General features: G+C 44.5%; 1 protein-coding gene across 1 annotated transcript; it reads left to right on the top strand.

The window, feature by feature from the left end:
• The first annotated feature begins 50 nt into the window (after positions 1-50).
• Positions 51-22,990, top strand: VXN (vexin). The gene is made up of 6 exons (XM_019726330.3): positions 51-498; positions 4,791-4,846; positions 12,286-12,436; positions 16,932-16,993; positions 18,663-18,757; positions 20,497-22,990. The coding sequence occupies exons 1-6, from the start codon at positions 432-434 to the stop codon at positions 20,678-20,680; spliced, it is 615 nt and encodes a 204-aa protein (XP_019581889.2). The 5' UTR covers positions 51-431; the 3' UTR covers positions 20,681-22,990.
• The last annotated feature ends 167 nt before the right edge of the window (positions 22,991-23,157 follow it).

Here is a 23,157-nt window from a genome sequence, read left to right as displayed (position 1 = left end):
TACTAAAAATCACGTTTCCTTCTCGGTGCAATTCTCCAGCCAAGCTTGGCGCTAACCGAGTAGGCGATCTCACTTCATCACTTCACAAAAGACTTCCAAATTCACTGCGGCAGACACGGCAAAATAAAAATGTTGAATACATCCTGGCTGGGAGGGGACTGAAGCCTCCAGGCTCAATCAAGGGTTTACAATAATAGGATTCATAAAAAAAAAAAAAAAAAAAAAAAAAAAAAGACAGATGGGATTAGAAAATGTTGCAGTGAAGACTCTGGAATGAGATGAGATCACAGCACCAGCCTGTCTTTTGTGGACCTGCACGGTGATACAATCAATGATTCCCTGAGCCAGACTGGATTAGGAAACCTCCGGACCAGGGGTACAGAGAGAGGCCTCCGCTTCTCAGGCACTTTGGGGGAGAGAAGGCTGAAACGATGCATCAGATTTACAGCTGCAGTGACGAAAATATAGAAGTTTTCACCACTGTGATTCCTTCCAAGGGTGAGTAAAATCGCCCTTGACTATTCTGTTAATGGGGCACCTTCTGTGGGAGGGTAAGGAAAGTCACATGCTGTTTTACTACAGTTTTCCCTCAGGTCTCTGAGCTCTGACGCTTCTCTGTTTTGATGGTATTTGTTGTTGTTGTTGTTGTTGTTGTTGTTGTATCTGAAAAGGAGGCACGTGGATAAACATCAGTCTTTGAGAAACAATCCATCAAGGAGGAAACGAGGGCAGTTAAATATTCCGTTTCACTTAATTCAGTACTGCCACCCAATACGCCGAATGAAAGTGACAGCAAGCCATTGTTGCAGGAAACAGATGTGAAAACAAAATTCCCAGGGCTGCTAGATAGGTTCTTTCATCTTCTCCAGTGAGCAAGCGGGCTCTGAAACGAGAACCAGCCGCCTCAAAAGTCTGCTTTCTAACTGTGCGGTTAAATGTGAGGAGAAATACTCCCCACAGTGGCCCGAAGTCCAAAGAAGTGGTCGAATAATACCCTGACCCCGGCTGGCCTCTACCCAGACCTCAGGGCCACACTCCCAGTCTTAACCTGAACCCAGTGCCACTCAAAAGTGTGACTTTGTCAGTCCTCGTGCTCCCAGGCGAATGGTGTCAAGTCCCAGGAAGGGCTTCAGATAAGAGCTCAGATGACAGCAGGTTTCTGGTGACTGGACAGGTCCATTGTCCCCTCCAAATCTCCCCCTCTCTTCTGCTACCTCTGTTCTCGCCCCGCAGCGCCTGTCTTGCTAGGAGAGCCTGGGACTCTGGCTTAGCCCTGGTCTCATTGTCAGACTTGAAAGAAGGGGGCTGGGTATTTGCTGGTATTGTGACCCCCTGTTCAAACAATTCCTTTCTTTTTCCAGTGTCAGCCACCGACAGGTCCATTGCTCAGGGGGGAAGGGAGAGACTCAGCCTAGCCACAAAAAGACAGCCAGCAGAACATAAATTAAGCTTTAGACATCTATTGCCAGAGAGAGAGAAAAAAGAGCTAAGAGTCTGCCCATGTGCAGGAGTTAGAACTCTCTCTGGAAACTCCAAAACGTACCCGGAAAGTCAAGGCTGACCCTCTGACCCAGCAGTCCCACTTCTGGGTAAAAATCCTTCGGGGTAGATGCTCATGGTAGCATTGATTCTATGAGGGCAAAATTCAAGAGAACCTAAATGTCCTTGAAGAGATCAGGCGTGAAATGTGGTGTCATCATACTATAGAACACTCCACAGGAGTCAACAGGGATAAACAAAATCTACGTGCATGGACAGAGATCTCAAAGCAGAATGTTGAGTGAAAAAAAAGCAGGCTGAAAATTATCTACGTATGATAACAATGATTAAATTTAGAAATACAAAATACTACTGTTGATACATATCTAGAGAAAAGTACGTAAACAGGCTGGAAAGATACAGATAAAATTAATGATCTTAGTAGCCCTGGGAGGGAGGGAAGTAGAATTAGGGGAGGGTAGAAAATGGACCTAAACTTGCCCTTTCATTTTTTATTTATTTTATATGAGAAGGAAACAAATTGGAAGCAAATATTAAAATGTTAAGATATGTCTATTTTCTGTCATGTCAAAACCTCCTCCTTTTAAAAACATTTTAAAGAGAGGGAAAAAGTCAAATCAAAATGGTTCTTTTTAATTAGAAATGTACTGTGCAATTCAGGAGTAATGTCACACTTAGCACAGCGGTCAGGAGACTGCCACCACTTATGCTCTGTGTGACCTTGGGCAGGCTACTTAACCTGTCTGGGCCTGAGTTTCCACTTTTGCAAAAGGGAGAACTAGAATTCTCCTCCCAGGGTTATTATGGGGGAAAGTGAGGTATAGATAAACTGTGTGAAGCATCCAAAACAGTACCTAGCATATAGTAAACACCGTTAAATACATGATTTACAAAGTGATTTCTGTTTTTATTCCATATTTAGAGCAATGAATATGTTCAGTCAAAGATAAATATGAATCCTCTATTCCTTTCTTATCATTTTCATTCATGGCCACCTTCTGGTTGTAAACCAAGTATTCATCAGTATTCATGGACACTTCACTGCTCAGGAAGTTGTTCTCTAGAAAAGGAGTATTTGCAGTTTATGTTAAACCAGAAGTGGAAGAAGTCCACCTCTTCCTTCATCTTGTTTTGCCCCATCTTGCTTTCTCCAAAGCCATCAAGCAGAGGGCTCTCAGTGAAAGAAGGCAGTGCTAGCTCTTCTTATGTCACCACTTATGAGAGAGATTGGTAACTCTTTATTACAGCCTCACATTCCCTAACTGCAAAAACATAGGTCGGTTTGATTTTACCTAACAAAGGTTATAGTCCCGTCTGGTACGCCCTTCCCTAAGCGCTACTGGTTAGCCATGTTTAGTCAATGTGCAATGAACAAAACATTTTCCAAGCACAAGTTCAGTCACATGGGCAGTGTGAATGGTGGCCTAGTGGTGACGAGCATAGGCCTTATTCTACCTTCAATTCTGTGACCCCAACCCTCAGTATCCCCATCTATAACATGGAGTTAATGAAGCACGCCTACCTCACAGAATTGCTGTGAGGAGTGAGTTAAGGCAAATAAGCCATCCGCCTAGTAAAGCTCAATAGGAGCTAGTATTACATTTATTATTGTTGTATTAATCCCTCTTTCCAACACACACATACACACACACACATACACACACACACACACACACATACACATTGGGTTCAATCTAATAACTATATATTTTTATTGGCTGAGCCATCTTAATATCTCACAAAAATATGGGCACAGCAAATGTTATGGTGCTTCTTCAGTATTTTAAAGGCACAGGACATAGATCAAGTCTGTAAGTGAGGACAAGTGTGGACTTTTACTTTCTAGAGAAAGAGAAACCTTTGAAGGAAAGAGTCCATAGACACAATTCACAATAAATGCAAAAGGTAAAAGCTGTGGTTTTACCAAGAAGTTATACCAGAAGCTATTTCCTGAGGCACACCAGAGTAGGTTTAATTCTGGGGTGAAGAGTACCACATCATTCAAAATAATTCACTTGGGGATAAACAACAATGGGGAGAGGGTGGCGAGGAGAATCAGGGAATGGCAAGAGGAAATGGAGAAACTCCAGAAAGAGAAATTCTAATGAAATGTTACAGTCTCTAGAAGTTATCGCCTAGTCCTTCCACTAGCTCTTATTTTGCAGAGAAGGAATATCATAGTAACCACCACTAATTCTGGGAACGTACTTTTTGCTCGGTGCTGGGTCAGGGGCTTTGTAAAGATGAGCTCATTTTGTCCTTGCCACAGACCTCTGAGGTAGGTGCTATTATTACCCCTGACTTACAGATAGGGAAAGTGAGGCTTAGAGAGGACGAGTAATTTGCTCAAGTCACATAACTGGCAAATGGTCAAATTCAGATTCACACCCAAGTGGAAGGAGTGGGGGCGCTGGCTGTTACCCAGCAGCTAGAGCTAGACAACCGGTGTGATGGCTGCAGGTGCTCTGCAGAAAATAACAACACAGCCCTCTTCACTTATCTGATAGGTGACATCTAGGCAGGGCAGTGACATGAGAGGATTTCTTCCAAGTAAATCATTGTGATAACAATATGGAAAAGAGATGCCTGGGTGTATTCTCCGTTTGCAACAAAATGCACACCTTTTCCCAACCAAGTAACATTTTTCACGGTTAAAGGATTTTTTAAGTTTCTTTGTTTTTGTGGTAAAATATACATAATATAAAATTTACCATTTAACCATGTTTTTAAGTGTACAGTACTATGGCATTAAGTACATTGTTGTGCAACCATCACCACTAGCCATTTCCAGGATGGAACTCTGTGCACATTAAATAATTCCCCATTCCTTTCTTCCCCCCAGCCCTTGGTAATCTCTATTCTACTTTCTGTTCCTATAAATGTGGCTACTCTGGGTCTCTCATATAAGTGGGCTCATACAATATTTGTTCTTTCGTGTCTGGCTCATTTCACTTCACTTAATGCCTGCAAGGTTCATTCACGTTGCAGCATGTATCAGAATTCCATTCCTTCTTAGGGCTGAATAATATTCTATTGAATGTATGCACCACATTTTGTTTGTTTAGCCGTTCATCTGTGGATGTACGTTGGGGTTGTTTCCACCTTTTGGCTGTCATGAATAATGCTGCAGTGAACTTTCGAGTACTCAGCAAAGTCACGTCGAAAATTGCAATTGTTCCCTGCATTTCTCCTCTGACCCACTCCAGGTTTGAACCCTCTTGGTTTTGTTACCATAGCTACATCACACTCACAGGTGTTCTCTAAAACGATTCCTTCGTCTCTCTTTGCAGTGCCCAGCCCAGCCAGAAGAAGAGTCAAAAGCTCTCAACACCTCTTGACCAAGAATGTAAGGAAACTTCAGTTTTGATTTCTTGGATTGATTTTCATTTAAAAAGCAATGTCTATTTTTTTCATTCTCTCTCCTCTGCTTCCAATAAACAGAAAGGTTTTCTGTAGCCCATGTTGTAACATTCTCTATCCTCCACCTAACCAAAATAATTAGCAAATGTCAACCAGAGAGCACACAGCCCTGAATTAGACCTCCCTGTTCTCCATTCAGACACAGTGAGTAAATCTTATTTGATATATACTTTTTTTTTTCTTATTTAAACAAAGTCCACGATATGGGTATAGTATCTCTGACCTATGTGTTCTCCTGTTGTTGGCACTTGAAATGTTTCGTTTTCTTCCACTATTCTAAAGAGCAGTGCAATGAATTCATTTGTACAAAGTACTCTTCTTTTGGATTAATTCCTTGGTGCAAAGTCTTTCACAGTAGCATTAACAAGAGGTTAAGAATAGTTTCATCCATCCATCCATCTATCGAATACTTGCATTCCTGTTATGCGTCAGAGACACTGGGCCAGGTGTGCAGAAATAATAGTGATTTTAGAAACATGGTTCCTGCTTACAGTTTTGTCCCATATGACCAAGAATTCTGAGCAGTTGCCAGGCTTCCAGCAATGTTTCTCCATTTACCTCCAACCTACCAACACTGCCTTTTACTTTATCTTTTGCTACTTTAATAACCATACGCATTACCTTAAAATTCGTTAACATGTCTTTAGAGCCTAATGATGCTGTGAATTTCTCATTTTACTTCCAGATTTCTTTATATAAAAGCTGTTAATACATTTTTGTACTTTAAAAGGTTTATTTTAACTAGTAATTGTTCCCTCTTGGTTATACTGGTGTTTCTATTTCTACCACAATTTTTCATAAAATACCGTTTTGATTTTCTAAAGTACCTCAATTTGAAAAATCCTGTTCTTCACTTAAAAAAAAGTTGTGTTAAGTGTCCTTCGGATGAGATGGGGTTTTAGTCAAGGTTGTTTTTGTGTCTATTTATTCCTTTTTTAATACCCAGAGCAGTATGTGCCCATTATAAAATTTGAAACATCACAAAGATATAAAATATAGTATTAATAAATCCTGAGAAGCTGTAGAACACGGTGGTTAAGTGTGGAGACTTAGGGTTGAACCGCCTGGGCTTAAATCCCAATTCTACCCATTTCTAGCTGTGTGATTTTGGGCAAGTTGCCCAACCATTCTGGGACTCAACTTCCTTAGCATTAAAATGGGGATAAAAAGAGCACTTATATCAAGAACCACTGGAAGGAGTAAATAATCTAATACCTGTAAAGTCCTTAGGCTAGAGTCTGACATATACTGAGCATTCAATAAACATTGGCATGTTTAAGTGAAAATTTCTCATATACTACCGTGTTTCCCCAAAAATAAGACCTAGTCAGACAATCAGCTCTACTGCATCTTTTGGAGCAAAGATTAATATAAGACCCGGCCTTATTTTACTATATGAACAGGTCTTTAATATAATATAATGTAATATAATATAATACAATATAATACCAGGACTTATATTAATTTTTGCTCCAAAAGATGCATTAGAGCTGATTGTCTGGCTAGGTCTTATTTTAGGGGAAACAGGGTAACATAATTATTATGCTTTATTGCTTGATAACATATTGTTTTGAAATTTACTTTTTTCACTGAAAAATAAATCTTGAACGTCTTTACATGTCAATTAATACATATAGAGCTACCCCATTCCTTATAGAGGCTGCATAGCATGCCATTGTCTGAATATACTATAATTTTTTACCTAAACCAAATCTGAGGTTTTCTAGATTCATTATTTAACCAAATAATCAATAAATGAGATTTTTTCCCATTATTTTCTAAGACAATGCCACAAGAAGGAATCTTGAACATATTTTTATGCTCTGATGTAAACGTTTTTGAGGATAAATTCATAGATATGAAAAATGAGTCATCAAATCAACATTTAATGTACTCCTTAAATTTACACAATGTTATATGTCAATTGTGTTTCAATCTAAAAAAAGAAAGGAAATGCTCAAAGGATATGATCATCGAACAAATTTTATAGGCATTGCCAAATTCTTAGCAACTGTGTTTTAAAAGCAGCTTCACCAGAATACCTGAGCCAATGCTGTTCATATTTGACAATCTGATAAGAGAATATCTTATTGTTTTAATTTGCATTTCTTTATTGATATCATTCTTCATCTTTTCACAGATTTTGTTGTTTTTTTTCATTATGGGTTCCTCACTCATGCCTTTTGCCCACTTTTTCTGTCAGTGGTGTGTCTTTTCTAAATAACTTTTGAGACTATTTTGTATATTAAGAAAGAAAGGGGCTTCCAATGAATGGAAGGACAAGAGAGTCTTATCTTTCTCCTGGTCCCTGGAAACATTTAAGCCCACAGTGCAGAAGCAAAATGCTCCTGACTTTTAAGGAGCAGTGGGTGTTACCAAAAATGGAAAGGGAGGCTGTTGTTTGTAGGTAATTTAGAGTTTAAAAAAGTTTCACAACAGACCTTTCAGTGAAAGACTTGCATTTGGCATTACTCAGGATTTAAAGGAGCCACAAATCATGCATGACTCAGGGACCATCCCTTAGGAACTAGGACTATTCAGTTTTCAACCAAGTTCTTGCCTTGAATTTCTAACCTTAAACAACGTTCCTGTCTGAATCACCCCTTATACCAATAACTACTGGTTTTGTCACAGTGGTGACAAAAACTTTTAAAATGGAAACTAGATCACTATACTTTCTAGCAGTTAAATAGGGTTCTAGGGAAGAAAATTCTCAGGGGGCTTAGAACCTAAACAAAGTAGACAACTCTCAATGGTGGAGGTAAAGCCACATGAACAGGAGATACACAAAGCCACCAAAACATGGGGCACTACCTCCTGGCATATGTGACTTCAGCCAGGCACTGCAGAGCCTTTCTCTCAGGTTTCCTGGAAGAGGAAATTTTTGAGAAAGACTGCTATGTGTATGACTTCCCCTGTCTCAAATACTTTTACTCAGAGGGAAAAAAAAAAAAGACTCAAGTATATGAATACATATAAAAATTGCTTTTGATAAAAATCACAAGCTAGAGTCTTGTCTTCAAACATGCAATCTTCCATCAGGTGAGACAGTTTCATAATGCCCTCTGGCCTTTGAGCTCGCCTCCGAATTTCTGATTTCCCCTCACAGCCTGACTCATCCTTTGCTTATAAAATTTAGCTCTAGCTATACAGAACATTCAAATGAGAAAAGACAGGAAAGGTCTGTTAGTCCACCTAAGATGGGGGAAGGGAGTCCCAAAGAAGAAAGAATTGGCTCTGATCTCCTGTTTCTTCATCCTTCTGGCTCTTGGCTTCCCGAGAAAATGAGTTCCCGAGAAAATGATTCATATTTTGCACCTGCTCTCATGTACTCATGTTTATGACTTTGTCCTGCAATTCTTTTCTGTGCCTATTCTCACTCCCTGGACTACTATGTGGATGTCAGTTTCCTTCCTTTGCAAATATTCCTTTCCTCTCTGAACCATCCTCAGTGTTCCAGTGTCCTCTCTCTGGACTCCTTCTAAGTTCCACTTTATTTCCGAACCCAGGGCACAGCCACACACTGTTCCTTCTCTAGACAGTCTCAATGGTCTTTTTCTCCTCCTTGAATTCTTAGGCAATTTCTTTGACACCCTGATCAACCTGAGGCCGCCAACATTATAAGAGTAGCTCAGAGGGATGAATTTACACTAAGGCGTGGGTCGGTTAGGACTCCCTGTACAACGGAGCCCCTGCCTCCGTGAGTCACAGTCCCTTCATAATTAGCAGCGGGGCCACCACCAGGAAAGATGGAGAAATGAGATTGCAAATGTCACATTCTCCCCAGATTTCAATCTTGCGGAGGAGGGATTTGTCTGGTGATCTGATTTCTCAAAATGCACCGAGCAATCGATTGCACTTGAAAATTCTTATCGGGATGTAGGCACTTCTGTGGATCTAACAAAGATCACCCAGGAGTCATAAAATCACAGTTCTCATCCTGGGTCTGCCCCTTCTAGTTCTGTGACCTTGAAGACATACGCCTTCTCTTGGCTTCCCTATGTGTAAAATTAGGGAGTTGGGCTAGAACATTATTATGGATCCTAGCAGCCCCAAATCATGATGATTCTCCATCACCTAAGACTCACGTGTCTTTCTAACTCCCTGTTAATATACCCCACCCCCTGCTGCCAGTTCCCTGTCTTACTCACATACTCAGGGTGCTAAAGAGCCTACTCTCAGACCAGTTTGTTCTAAGACCAGCAGCAGCAGCAGACTATGTCCTATAGACCAGAAAATAACCAGGCTGTCAGGAGGCTTTTGGGAGGCCACAGCCATCCACTCAGCTGTCCATTCCTTGGTGTGGGCCGAATGCATGGGCCTGGAGCCCTGAAAGAGCCTCTGTTATTGTGGGAAATGAGAACCAAGTACAAGATCAGCTATAAAAGGGAAATCTTCTAAGCTGGGCCCCTCTCCTCTTTCCTTTCTTGCTGTTAGCATCCTTTTGGGGAATTGGAGAAGACACCCCAAAGAGGCACTTGGCCCTAAGTCATAACCTGGGGAGGAACGAGCCTCATCCCAACCCCCAGGACACCTCCTATGTCTTGCCAGGGGCTGAGCAGCTACTGCCTCTCCACTCTGTCCCTCACCATTCTCTTCTCCCAGCCCACAGTACAGAGAAGGCATTGCGGAGGTGGCAGTTCTTGTTCCTGAAAGGGAACATTTGCTTCCCTTTCAAAGGAGGAAACGCTGGGTTTCCCCAGGGACTCCTTAGGCTTTCACCTGCTGCCTTACTTTCTCCTTCTATAAAGTGGGTCTGAAAACACACCTATCCTTACTGTTCCTCCCTTAGAGGCATGCAGAGACAATGAAAATAAAGTCAGAAATCCCTACGATGGGAGGTCAACAGCAAAGAGTCTTACAAGTGTCACATAATGAGACTCATGTCTTTCCTGTTCGACCTGGAGATTCATATTCTTGGGGGACGGCCCTTAGGTGAAACAGTCCATGTATCCAGGGGAGTGGGGCTCCAAACTACCATCAACCTAGGAAATTCCAGTATTCCGGGTGACATCACAGCAGAGCACAGAGCTAAAAGGAAAGGAAGGAAGAGAGCAGAGGGGATGTATGTGCAGGGTGGTGAGTGCCAACCCACCCACTGCTGTACCTTCCTGCCCGGGTGAGCTGGCGTAGAGTGGAGGGTACTGCCCCCAGACTGCAGTGAGGCTTGCTGAACACAGAAACCCCACCTCTGCACCGTCCAGAGGAGAAAGGGGACTAATCCTAAATGATCCTGAATTATCAGCTTTCTCCAAAGGCACAGAATGACTAAATCTGGGTCCTAAAATAGGCATGAGAAGAGCTAATTTCCTATCCCAGATAAGACCAAATTTGGAATACATTAATTTTCTAAGCAAAGGATGATTTGTGGTAAACTGCGGCAAAGAGTGACTCCTGCCCTTCATTTTCCTCTGTGAGAGAAATGAACTGCTCTCAGATACTATAGGTAAATATGTGACCTGAACTAAAAAAGCAGTTGTGTTACTAAAATCTCTACTCATAACAGGCACTTGCTATGCCCCGATACAGCAAGGGCAGACCAGGCATCCCCTTCCCACATAACCAATAGTCATCACTGGGGGTTGAATCCAAACGAGTTATCTGATAGGAGAGAAAAAAAGTGACTGTTTCAATTTGCATTTATTTCATTATGAATGTGGTTCAGCATCTTTTCATGTTGATCGGCATTTGTATTTTTATTGTCAATTGCCAGATATTTTTTGCCCCATTTTTCTATTTTTTCCTCTTTATTAATTTCTAAGAGTTCTATATACATAGGGATAATTCCCCATTGTAAGTAACAAATGTTTTTTTTGAGCCACATTCTAGTGTTTGGGCTTTTGGCTTTTTTTTTCATTTTTTCTTTTTTTTTTTTTTTTTCATGTTGGTGTGAGAAGTATGGGCAGGGATTGATTCACCCCAGTGGCCTGACGCTTATTCCAACAATTTTTATTTTATTTTTTATTTTTTAATTGGGGAACAGTGTGTTTTTCCAGGACCCATCAGTTCCGTGTCAAGTCGTTATTTTCAGTCTAGTTGTGGAGGGCACAGCTCACTGGCCTGTGTGGGAATCGTACCAGTGACCTTGGTGCTTTGCACACTGAGCTCTAACCACTGTGCCAACTGGCTGCCCTGACCTACAATATTTATTAAAGATCCAATTTTTCTCCACTCAATTGAAATACCACCTTATTATGATATTTTAAAATTCAATCTGGTTTGCTTCACATCCTCCAAAATACAATTGTCATGTGCAGACATCTGAGGAGGATCCGTCAAAGACCAGACGGTGGGGCTGAAATGGGTCCACCTCACTCCCAGAGGCATCGTGTGCCCAGGATCTGCCACAGAATGTGCCCTCGCAGGATGTCTGCAGAGGGAAGGAACCAGCAAGCAAGCAAAGGGGTAAATGCAAACCTCAGAAAAGCTGCCGTGGAATATTGGAAGTTCCAACCAGCGACAAAATTCAGAATGAATGACCCCAGTGTCCTGGATAGGTATAAAAGTATGCAGGACGTGAGCCAAAAACTGCTAGAATTCCCTTTGTCACTCCCAGTAGTAAGATAAAAGAGAGTGTTATTTGTCTCAAATTTTCACATTTATTTCAGTGATTTAAGTGTTTTTATTATCATTTCTACGACCCATTTTGGTGGGCCCTGACAAAAAGACTATTTCCCCCAAAATACCCATTCAGCAGGTGGTTCTTACCGAAAATGATTTAGCATTTAGCGCTGTCTTTGGTTTACTAGGATTTCCACTTACCGAACCACACATAGGGAAATTCATCTCCCAGCTCCACCACACACAGGCATTGCAAGGAGCATTCCGGGGTCTTGCCAGCAGCTTCTTTCTTTCTTAAAATCTGGTAATCATGGGCCCCAGTCCTCTCCCTAGGTCTTCCCTCTGCTAGAGCATCCCAAAAAAGCTGCCCGCTGCATGAACAAGAGCATCCACTTAGCTGCAAAGATCATAAGACCCAGATTTCCAGGACTATCCTCATTTCAAATAGCCTGTCCTGTTGTCGAACCATGTCAGGCCCGGATGCAGGTGACTAGCCCCCCTTTTTGAGCTGATGGCCCAGGATCCTGATTCTGTGAAGGGAATGCTGGTGAGGAACCCCCAGAACCCTCATTTTCCTGCACATGTCACCACTGGACATTGTCTTAAGCTCAATAAAACAAATAACTGTTTCTGGCCAGTTTACTCAAGTGTTCTCACTGCTCTCCTAGCATTCACTGGAGTAAGGATGGCTCCAAAACATCGTTGTAAGCACAAGATTCATCTGCACACCTGCAGCCCTGGCCCGAGTTATGGGTCCCCAGATCGGGAAAGGAACAAGCTAACTGTCCTTCCTCCTCCCTGCAGGTGGTGATCGAATCAGACCTCTACCCACCCCGACCCCTGGAGCTGCTGCCATTCCGTGGTGACTGCCGGGAAGGTGAGGGCCGCAGGTCGGGCAGGCTCCAAAGCCCATGGCAGCAGGGACCCCACCCTGCCAAGACCCCTTCCAGACCCGGTATGTGTGCCCTGGCCCACGTTCCTGGTACCTCCTTGAGGGACAATGACACGCTTAAAGCAGCAGCCACAGTTTCTGCATCCTGGCTTGTGTTTTTTTCCCACTGCTTCATGGTCCTCCCTGGTGACCTCGGTCACACCAGGTGAGCAGAGCACCTGGGAAATAGGCTTTTCCCCAATACATACTCTACATTCTGGATACGCACCCACTCTGGGGCCCCACCTATAGCAGCCCCTCATAACACCATTTACCTAGAAAACACTTGCTTCTGGCTGTGTGTAATGAGCAAAGATGCTTTCATCTACCATCTTGTTCCACAGGAAGACCTGCTACATTCAGGAGATGAAAATCGTTTTGTCCTGGTATAGAGCAGTGTAGACATGACTCAAAGCAGAAGCCTACATTACTTATTTTACTGGCTCTGTGTGTGTGTGTGTGTGTGTGTGTGTGTGTGTGTGTGTGTGTGTGATTATATAGGCTCATCAAAAACTGCCATCTTGAAAATCGCACACCATTTTAAATTTGAATGACTTAGGCTATTTCAACAAGCTATAAACAAGAACTTTGGGACAAATTTGCTTCTAAAACTAGAAACAGCATAATCTTACCTTCCACACTATTGTTAAAAATGGCTTCCACCCTAAGCAGTTAAACAGGCATCTTCGTCTAGCCCACTGAAGCCTGTGATGGTATTTGGCATTTAATTGCTGGTTTAGGTTATTTCTGTTATACCCAGACCCTAAAATTATTCATTTTTTTTTTTTACTTCAAAAATATACGATAGAAAGTCTAGGATGTTCTTCTCAAAGCTTTTGTGTGTCAACAATTCTGTATGTTACAAGAACTGAAACACGACTCCATTGATCGTCCCTTCAACCATCCATCTTTTCTCCTTCACAGATGCTAGACTGGCTTGCTAAGGTTTCTTTGATCACTGACAACCCTGATCCTGTTTTTATGATCCTACGAATAAGAATGCATAAATCAAGCTCTATTCTTTAGTTAAGTGATTAAATAGACACATATGTATGGAGAGTGAAAGCATTAGGAAAACCACAATCTGCCTTGTAAATTAAGAGGAGACAAATTTTTCTCTGTCTATATATAGGTGGGTGGGTGGGTAACATGTGTGCAGAAAGAGAAAAAGAGAATATTTATCTTCACTACAAAATCTTAAAGTGAATTTAGAGCCATGTTTCTCAGATTTTAATTCGGAAGAGCATCACCTGAGAATCTTGTTTTTATGCAGATACTAATTCAGTAAGACTGAGTAGGGCCCCAGATTTTATATTTCTAACAAGCTTGCAGATGCTGCTGATGCTGTTGGTTCTGAGGACAACAAACCGATGAGCAAGGATTTAGAGATGATCTAATGGGTGGTTCTCAACACAGGGTCCCCAGAGCTGCAGAATCACCTGGGATTCCAGCAGAATCATATGCTGGAAATGCAAATTTGGGGTCCCACCCGAGACCTATTAAATTAGGAATTCTGGGGTGGAGCCCAGCAATCTGTGTTTTAACACTCCCCACACATTGATTCTAATGCCTACTGATGGTAAAGAACCACCCATCCCCCACCAATTTACAGAAGAGGAAACTGAAACCATGGAAACTGTGACCTATGCAAGGTCACGTGGCTCATTAGCTACAGAGCTGAGGTGAAATCTCAGAGTTCCTGATTTCCTAGCTAATATCTCTTCCCCCTGGAGAACGTCTTCCCAACTGTCTCATTTTAGGGACCACTTTCCTCCCTTTCTAAGTAGCTTGGTGTCATGCAGGGTGTCATGTGGGGTTTCAGCTCCCACTCCCCACATAAGAACGCAGGATGTGGCTAGGCCAAAAAGGAACACCCACGGAGCCATAGGTCAGGGAGTCCTACCACTATAGTCTCAGTGGAGGCTGGATTCACATGACGTGCGACCTGCTGTCCGCTTTTCTGCCTGCCAACCGACCCCTTGTTAGCTGCAATCCGCTCTTTCTAGCTCAGCCACCATCTTCTTGCTAGCCCTCATTTTTCTTGCTAGCCCCATTTTCCTGCTAGCATAGCCACAGCAGTTATATTAGTGGCCAATAGCTCACTGGTTACAGCTGACGGCCAACTAGCCACAGCTGATGGCCATCCAATCACAGTTGATGGCCATTTACTACCTGAGTGAGCACCTTTCCACGTGAGGCTGAGAGCCTGGAAACTGCACTCCTGGCTCTGTTCCCACACTTGGCCTGCCCAAGTCAGTCTTTTATTCTGAAAGAGGAGAACAGTAAGTTATGAAGTGGAGAGAATCTGCCCAACCTGTGACACTCAGCTCATGCAGGGAATGTGCTTGCTAGTCAGGTTTAGGAAGAAAGAAAAAAAAGATCGAGCTGGGCACTGATTCAACCTTCAGCTCCCTGAATCTGATAGATTCCAGAGCGGGTTGAGAGAGGGAGGGTTTCTGAGCCAAAGCCGGAACCTAGTGCTCTTCACAGGAAGGGCTTGGCACCGGCCTTGGGCATCAAGTCTTCCCGCCGGAAGGATGTGTGTCTCCAGGGATCTCAGATCTGGGAACTTGTTTCTTTTCTGAGCTACAGGAGAAGGCTCCTGGATGCTGTAGCCTTCTCACGTGAGACAAGGATTCTCTGAGGAGTCTTGGAAATTGCAGGGACTCTGAAGGCAGAGGCCCAGCTGAGAAACTCTCACCATGAGGCCTTGAGCAGATGAGCGTTAGGTGCCTGGAAAGGGAACACGCCGCCTCCTGGGCCTGGGAGAACCTCTCCACCAAGATGTCCTCAGCCACCTCAGAATCAACTTGTTCAAACAGAACTCATCTTCCTTCTTCAAACCTCTCTTCCTTTCTCAGCTGGGACCACTATCCATCTTCCTAGCATGCTGCTGGGATGTTTTCCCTAACACCCCTTTTCCTCCCCCACCCCCCCACTCCATTCACCACATCAGACATTAAACACTGATCGTGTCAGCTCCTAGGTATGTCTCCACTCTCCCTCTTGGCACCTACCTCTGCCTACCTGGATTCAGTCTCCCTTTGTCATCCCTTGTGTGCAGTAGCCAACCCTGGTCCTCAGCCACCAGCCCCCCACCCCCCACACACTACAAGGCTGCCAGAGGGTCCTTCTAGAGCAGAAATGAGCCTCTGCCATCCCTCCACTTTAACCCCTGTGTCCTCCCACCCCCAACCACCCCCAACCACCCTCTGAACCATGCCCAAGGCCCTCCAGGAACTGTCCTCTACTGACCTCTCCAGAGCCACCTCCTGTGACACTCCTGTCCCTGCCAGCCCATACATAAAGCAACCCTGAGCTGCTGTGTAATTCTGACTACTCCCTTATGTCCTGTTTCCCTGGACCTTCGCTGATACTGTTCTCCGTGTGAATTGCCCCCTGTGTCCCTCCATCTGGCTAACTCCTCCCAGACTGCATTAGAAAGCCCCCAGGGTCAAGTTTGCCCAGCCCTGCAAGACCAAAAAGGGCAGTTTATCATTCTGGAGATCACCTTTACCCAGTTTCTTCACAGCTGTTACGGAGCTCTAAAGCCTCCATTTCCTCAGCTAAAAAAAGGGGACTATTATGATATCTACCTATTAGGGTTGTGGTGAGGATTAAATCAGACAAGGTTTACATGTTTTACACTCGGCACAGTGTCTGACACAGCAAAGACTCAAAAACTATGAGCTGCTATCATTGCTTATGCCAGAGTCCTGTACACTGTGGTTTGATCCCGGTCGTCTTGTAACTTCATCTCATTGGCACTGCGATAACCTCCTGGGGGAGGGCGTGTCTTATTTCTATGTGCTGCAGTGTGTTCGGATGGGGCTCGTCCTGGAGCCTCTGCCCCAGGAGAGGACTATATTAAAAGCCAACTTTCCCCTACCTGTGGCTCAACACCTGGATTCTCAGCAGCTGCAGGCTTCCGGGTAGAAATTCCTCAGAAGTCGGTTGGGTCTTGGGAATAAAGGCATGGGAGGATGGTTCTCATGGAGCGCTCAGGTAGCCAATGTCTCAGGACTCTGAAAAGCGCCGATCATCCCCCATTGTCATGCTGTGCTTCCCACTGCAGGCAAGACTTCTCTGCTCGTTTTCACAGAGGGGTGCCCAGGAACAGCAGGTCAAATAATTGGTCCAAGCCATAAGGACTTCACTCCCCGTAACCTCATGACCTGGCACCTTCGGAAGGAAGGAGTAGCTGAGGGCACATTCTCTTAGCACCTAGTGCCTGCAGATGACCACCTACTGCTCACAGACGCAGCACTAAATGCTTCCACACACGTGATCTTATTAGACTTTACTTCTGTCCCCCCGGCCCCCACCGGAAGAGCACCAGGGGGCCTGGTGATGCATGCAGCACTTGTCCCACTGCCTGATTTTGCTGCTTGGTACGAGACCTTTAGAATTGCCTGCTTGTAATTGATTAGCTAATGAGGTTATGGATACAGAACCGTGGGAAGGCAAAAAGAACACAGAGTCACACAATGAATGATGTCTCCTCCATTCACCTTTGCAGTGGGCATTGCTGAATCCAAATCATCAAATCTGTGTGGGAATCGAGCCTATGGCAAGTCTTTGGTAAGTAAAGGAAGCCTGGTTAGTTGCGTGTATTGTGCTCTGACGCTCAAGGAGAGACTAAGTGTCCTTTGTTCCAGGCCCCAGGACTATAGAAAAGCTCCCATGGGTGGATATGATCGCCTGCCCCCAGGCCCAGAGCTGGGCTCAGACACTGCCCTTGGCAGAGAGGTTGCTGTAGCTGGGAGCCATAGCAAGTTGGAATGGGGTAGGGTGGTGATGGAGACACAGTTACAAAGCTGGGGGGCATTAATAATGCAGAAGACTGACCCCAGGCAGTAACGACTGACGCTTTCCTCCTGGTCTGAGGCAATGGGGCTGGTGTCCTACTTCATCAGAGCCTGGGGAGCAATTCAGAACACGGACAGCTAAGCCTGATTCAACACTGAAATGCACTGGAGTTGACGAGGCTGAGGGCAGTGCGGAAGGAGGGCTAGGTGTATGTTCTCCTTGTTTCACTATGGAGAGGGAGAGCTCCCGAGAGGCCACAAGGTGGCACAGTAACTCTGTCCACAGCATCTGGCTGGCTCAGGAGAGAAGAGAGAGATGAATCATGGTGTCCTCAACCTGGAATTTCCCAGCAATTCCAGGATTATAGTGACCTTAAGCCTTCGATGGGCCTTGGGGTGGATAAACAAAGCATAGCGTATGTCCACTGACTGAGCAAGCTCTGGACTTAGCCCAGGTCAGGCCATCAGTCTTTTTCACTTCAGTACATGTTTCTTAAGCATTCACCACCTCCTTTACTAGAGCCAAGGAGGCCCCCAAAGTGGTTAAGTCCCAGGTCCTGCCACATAGCATGCTACCCTTCTGGAGACTAGGAAATTGGAAAAGCATACGAAACAAGTAGAGAACCGTAAAAAGATAGAATTGGTGGGATGCTAAAACATGTCACATAGGTACACAGTGCTGTGGAGATGTGAGGACAGAGATATCAGCTTGGGCCTCCAGCCTGAGGGAAGGCTTCCTGGAGGAAGTGGCCTCAAGGGGCAGGCAGAGATGAAGCTCAATCCAGAGAGGGAAGGAAAAGCCAAGTCAAGATGCAGAGCTGGGCACGAGCATTAGGAAAGGTAGGCCCAGCCCTGCTGGGACTGGAACTGCTGGTACCCTCGGGGGATAAGAGAAGGCGGAGCAGGCTGCAGAGTTGGCCTCAGTCTGCTCTGCAATGCGGAGGCCCTGCTGATCCAGGAGGGGCCCGAGGTATGTGGTGGGTCTGGTGGGAAACAAGGAGGTCCCAGGTAACTGGCTCTGAAGGCCACAGCAGAGGAGATGGAGAGGATGCAATCTAGGCTGTATTTCAAAGCAAGAATCTGCAGTTTAACAACAAAGGGGACACAGGCGATGGGGGTGAGAGGGGGGCAGAGTTCTCAGGTAAGAGTGAGTTGTTCTATCTCAAGTTGTTCTGTCTTGGTAGGTGGTTCTCAAAGTGGGGTCCCAGGATTAGCAGCACCTAGGATCTTGTTGGAAATGCAAATTCTCAGGCCCACATCAGATTTACTGCGGGGATGCTAGGGTGGGCCCAGCACGGAGTTAACAAGCCCTCCAGCAGAGCCTGAGGCCCCAGGTCGGGGGTGGGTCAACTCAGCCACCCACCTTTCAAATGGCTCCAGTTAGTGCCAGAGTTGGGACCACGGCTACATCCTCACCTGTCTTCCCCTTCCGTACAACCCAGATTCCTCCCGTGGCCCGGATCTCTGTGAAAGCCCCCGCCGCTGTCCTGGAGGCGACAGCCACAGGCTCAGAGAACAGAGCTGTTCTGGCAAGAGGGTAAGTGCTGGTGCCTCCCAGCCCGGCAGCCTGCAGGGCTCCCCACCTGCTCCGGGTCCTGTGGCAGAAGAGTAACAGGTGGCCTGGGGGACAGACTCTCAAGACACTGACACAAAACCCATGCCAGCTGCAAATGACCTCGTAATGAGGGCAATAATCCTGAGTCATGTAATGCTTCATCAACTGTTTCCCTAGGATTACGCTGAATTGTTTGTGATGGTTTCCACTTCATTAACACCACTCTTTAGACGGAAAGAAGTGTCCTTTGGAGGATTCTTGGTTAATTAGGTAAATGTAATGACAGGCCATATTCAGAGCCTCCTGTAGGCACGCTGAGGTCAGACATGTCTCCTGAATTAGGTTCAGGGCTTCTGCCCAAAGGTAAAGAAGTACATAAGATATAAAGATTTCAAACCAAATTCATCAGCGCCAAGTCACTGTTCCCTCTGATGCAGAGAAGGCAGTTAGAGTAGCAGGAGGGGGTAAACCCCAAGCATTCAATGGAGCACTAAGAACATAACGGCAGGGGTCTTAGCTCAGCTCACCCCGTCCATTTGTGCCCTCACCACTCCGTACTGCCGGTGGCAGACAAGTGGTTCTGCTTGCTTCCCCGGCACTGCCTCTGTCTTGCTGTGACTTCAGGCAAGTTAGTCAGACCTCCATGCCCTCATTTATTAAACACATAAATAATGGGGTTAGTAGTACCCCTGTTGAGAGGTACTGTGAGAACGGAATGAGGTAATGTGTGAAGAGCTTACCACGAATCGTTGCTATCATTTTTCAAGAAACTGACAATCCACTACTAGTTGGAAAGACACATACTTGGGAATGTGTTTGCTGTGCATGAGGACCCGTGGGTTAAAATATCCACCGGAGTGGTGCCCCCCTTAAAAGCTTTGGGAGTCCAAGGAGGGAGAGAACAATGTGCAAGCCCCTCTAGCTGAAAAAAGCCATCTAGAAAGAATGATGAAAACCAAGTCACTCGATGTATTGCACCTCATTGGAGAAAAGTAAGAAAATCATTTGGATGGTATTAAGTTCTCCTGGCTGTGGCTGATTACTGGAAAACTGACCCCTGCCATCCACACAGCCGCATTACAGAGGGTTCTGAACGGCTCCTTTCTTTCTAAGCTCAGTCATTCTCATTTTAATTTGTTCCTGGCCCTTGGCTATTAAAAATTAAGGCCATTTCTTTCACCAAAGGGCAGAATGTGAGGAGAAAAAGGACCATTTATTGAGGCCTACAAGGTGCCAGATGCTTGATGACTTCATTTTCCTCCCCACAGAAGCCCCATGAGTTAAGATGAAATGATCCCCATTTTGTACAGGAGGAAACTGAGGCTGGTTGAGGTTAAGTCACTTGCCTGAGGTCATACAGTACATGCAGGATTCAATCCCAAGCCTCATGGTCTTTCACTAGCCAATGCTTTGGGATATTTGCCCCTTCCAGCCAGGCTGTTTGCATAGAGGCAGGAGGGGTGGAAAAGCGGAACTTGGACAAGAGCAGAACTTGCGGTGCATGAACCAGTGTGTCCAGAGCCACCTCCTTCCCTCACCCCAGGTGGGCATCCCCCAGGGGGAGTCATTCCTGTATGGGTCCCAACAGTGCCCCTCCCTCCTGGCCACAGGATGTGTGAGCAGAGAAGTAAGAGCTCTGGCTACTCTTCTCCTGCGCCACAATTCAAAGTCTGGCTCAGGGAAGTGACTGCCCTCCCCACTCACCCCTGGCTTTTCTTTAGATCCAGACATCTCAAGAAGATGACTGAAGAGTATCCAACCCTTTCCCAGGGAGCAGATGCCTCCCTACCACTGACAGGAAGTGCTTCCTGCAGCGTCCCCAGCATCCTCCGGAAAATGTGGATGAGACACAAGAAGAAATCTGAATACCTGGGAGCTACCAACAGTGCCTTCGAGGCCGACTAAGGTTGCCCCCCTCCCCCGCCCCCCAGGTGCCCCCCCATTGGCCAAAGTTTACTGCACAGGGGGCGAAAACTGGATTGGAATGGAGCCACATCCACCTCTGCTTGTAGCTGGTCTGAACACATCATCCACCCTTACTAACCCATCACCCCAGCTTAGGACACAGGAAAGGAACTTCCCTTGAAGGCAAAAGAAAAACGGTTCTTCTTAGAGTCGCTAAAGACACTGGTCTGAAAGTGACTTTGGGAGGTCTTAAGTTTATATCCCTAGCTTTAAGCAAAGCCACACCCAAATCAAATTTTCCTAACGCATTTTAAAGACCTCCAAGGAAGGAAGCAGGTGATTCTTCCATCTTCATTGTGAGTTGTTCTAATGTGTGTGATTTGTAGTATAAATGGGAGAGCTTGATGTTTGAGGCACTTGTAAACACAATGGCTCGTACTATTCCTGTTATCGCCTTTATTTCATCTTGACAAGGTACGATTTGTAATAACCGAGCACTACATATTTACTTAGTAGTTCAAATATCCAATTGAGAGTATCATCAAGATGGGTTTTGTTGACCATTTGACATGATTGCATGAATTCTCTAGTCTTTTACATGCAGTTTTTCTATAGAAAAACATGATTAAAATTTAAATGTTAAATACTAATGTTTTCTGAAATGGTATAGTCTAGTGGAATTAATATCTTTCTTTGGTATAATGATTTTAACTTTTGAAAGTGCTTTCCCATCCATTATCTCTTATCTTCCCAAAATCCCTATTTTAGAAAGCACAATTGTTCCCAATCTACAGATGAGAAAGTCAAGGCCTTAAGAAGTTGTATGGCTAGATACAGTAGAACTAGATACCAGGTCTTCAACTTCTCCACCAGACTCCTTGCTTTGTTTACTCTAGCAAACTGATTTGAGGAAGGTTTTGAGGAGTAGGAGTATGTCTTTGGGGGTAATCTTTGAAGGGAAGAATTTGATAAAGCTAGAACACGTAAGGGACTTGAATGAAATACACCATTATACATTAGGATGAACTGAAGAAATTGCCATGTTTGTAGGTCAAAAACAATTTGTTACCAATTTCATATAGTTCAACCTAATATACAATATTATGATTTCCTTCCTTCAATGGAAATGTCATCACCAGTTCCACTGTCAACATCAGTAGCTTTAAAATGCTAATTTGATAATGATAGCTATCATTTATTAAATGCCTACTATGTGCCAGGTATGATACTGAGCATTTTACACACATTATCCCAAGCTTTCTAACAACTCTCAGTTAGGTGGCCTTGCCATTTAATAGGCATCAGTTTAAAGCAGTTAAATGATTCGTCTGAAGGCCCCTAATCATGTGGGTATCAGGCTTCAATGACTGTGTTATATCTAGTCCTTCACAGAGAATAGTGCAGAACATAGAGATGGACCAAAGTTAATAAATCATTTTGATCTCAAATGCTAACCGCAGTTGATTGGCAGAGGCTGCCTGGAGTTCTGTGTGGAGCTGGAATCTGAGATGAAGGAGTGCTGTGATCAATTAGTAATATCGGCCTGTGGAGGGCCTCGGTGGCAATATGCCTTGTGTATTGTCATCTGTGGCCTCGACTCAGCCTCCAGAAGGCTTGTTTACTAATTCGGAAGTTTAAGTTAATCCAGCTCACCTGATAGAACCTGACACTCCATGGAGAAATGTAATGTACGACTAGGTGGGAACTTGCCATGTGTTGGTACAAAGAAGAATTTGATCACATTACTGCCTCAGACTCAACTGCTATTCATATGCTGCTGCTCTGAGGCCACGTGTTGCTTTTTGCTAAGTTACTGTTTCCGTAGCTCCAGGTGAACCATAAGAAGGCATGGGGGGATAAGAGGCCTTGGCTGCGAGGCTTTCACCTTGCTGCTCTCTGCTCTTCAACTGTTTTTGGTTCTGCAAACTCAGTCCTTGCACCGGAACACATTTTGGAGATTTGGGTATCAAGTGGTCTTTCAATGAGGGCCTAGTCTCGGGGGACTAATAGTCCTACCTGGTGTAGATAATGGGACCTGGAATAAAGTCGGGGAGCAAAGAGGTGATTTATGCTGGACCTATCAATCAGAGTATCCTAAGACTATTTATTTTAAATTATTTAATTTATAACTGATGCCTTCTATTTGTATGTGGCAGCTGGAGGTGTCCGTAGGATGCAACCAACTTATTTATTTTTAATTTAAATGTTTCATCACGAAGTGTTTGCCTTGTATAGAACATTTTCATTGGCCAATTCGAATAAAAATAAAATATGCTTTGTCTGTGACATCAATAAACCACTACAAGAGTATGTCTGAGGCTCCCTCGTTGAATGAGAGAGAAGACTTTCACAAAGGGAAAGGATTATGCATCTGGACCTCATTGCTCCTTTACCTAAATGAAAAGGATTGTGAGAAAGAACCCAGCCTGTTCTTTTCATCCTACGGCAATATCTGCTTTTGATATCAAGGCCCTGCC

The sequence above is a fragment of the Rhinolophus sinicus genome, chromosome 7 (genome assembly GCF_057876585.1).
Source record: "Rhinolophus sinicus isolate RSI-liver-muscle chromosome 7, RSI-T2T, whole genome shotgun sequence".
NCBI lineage: Eukaryota > Metazoa > Chordata > Mammalia > Chiroptera > Rhinolophidae > Rhinolophus > Rhinolophus sinicus.
This window is presented reverse-complemented; position numbering and strand designations above follow the sequence as displayed.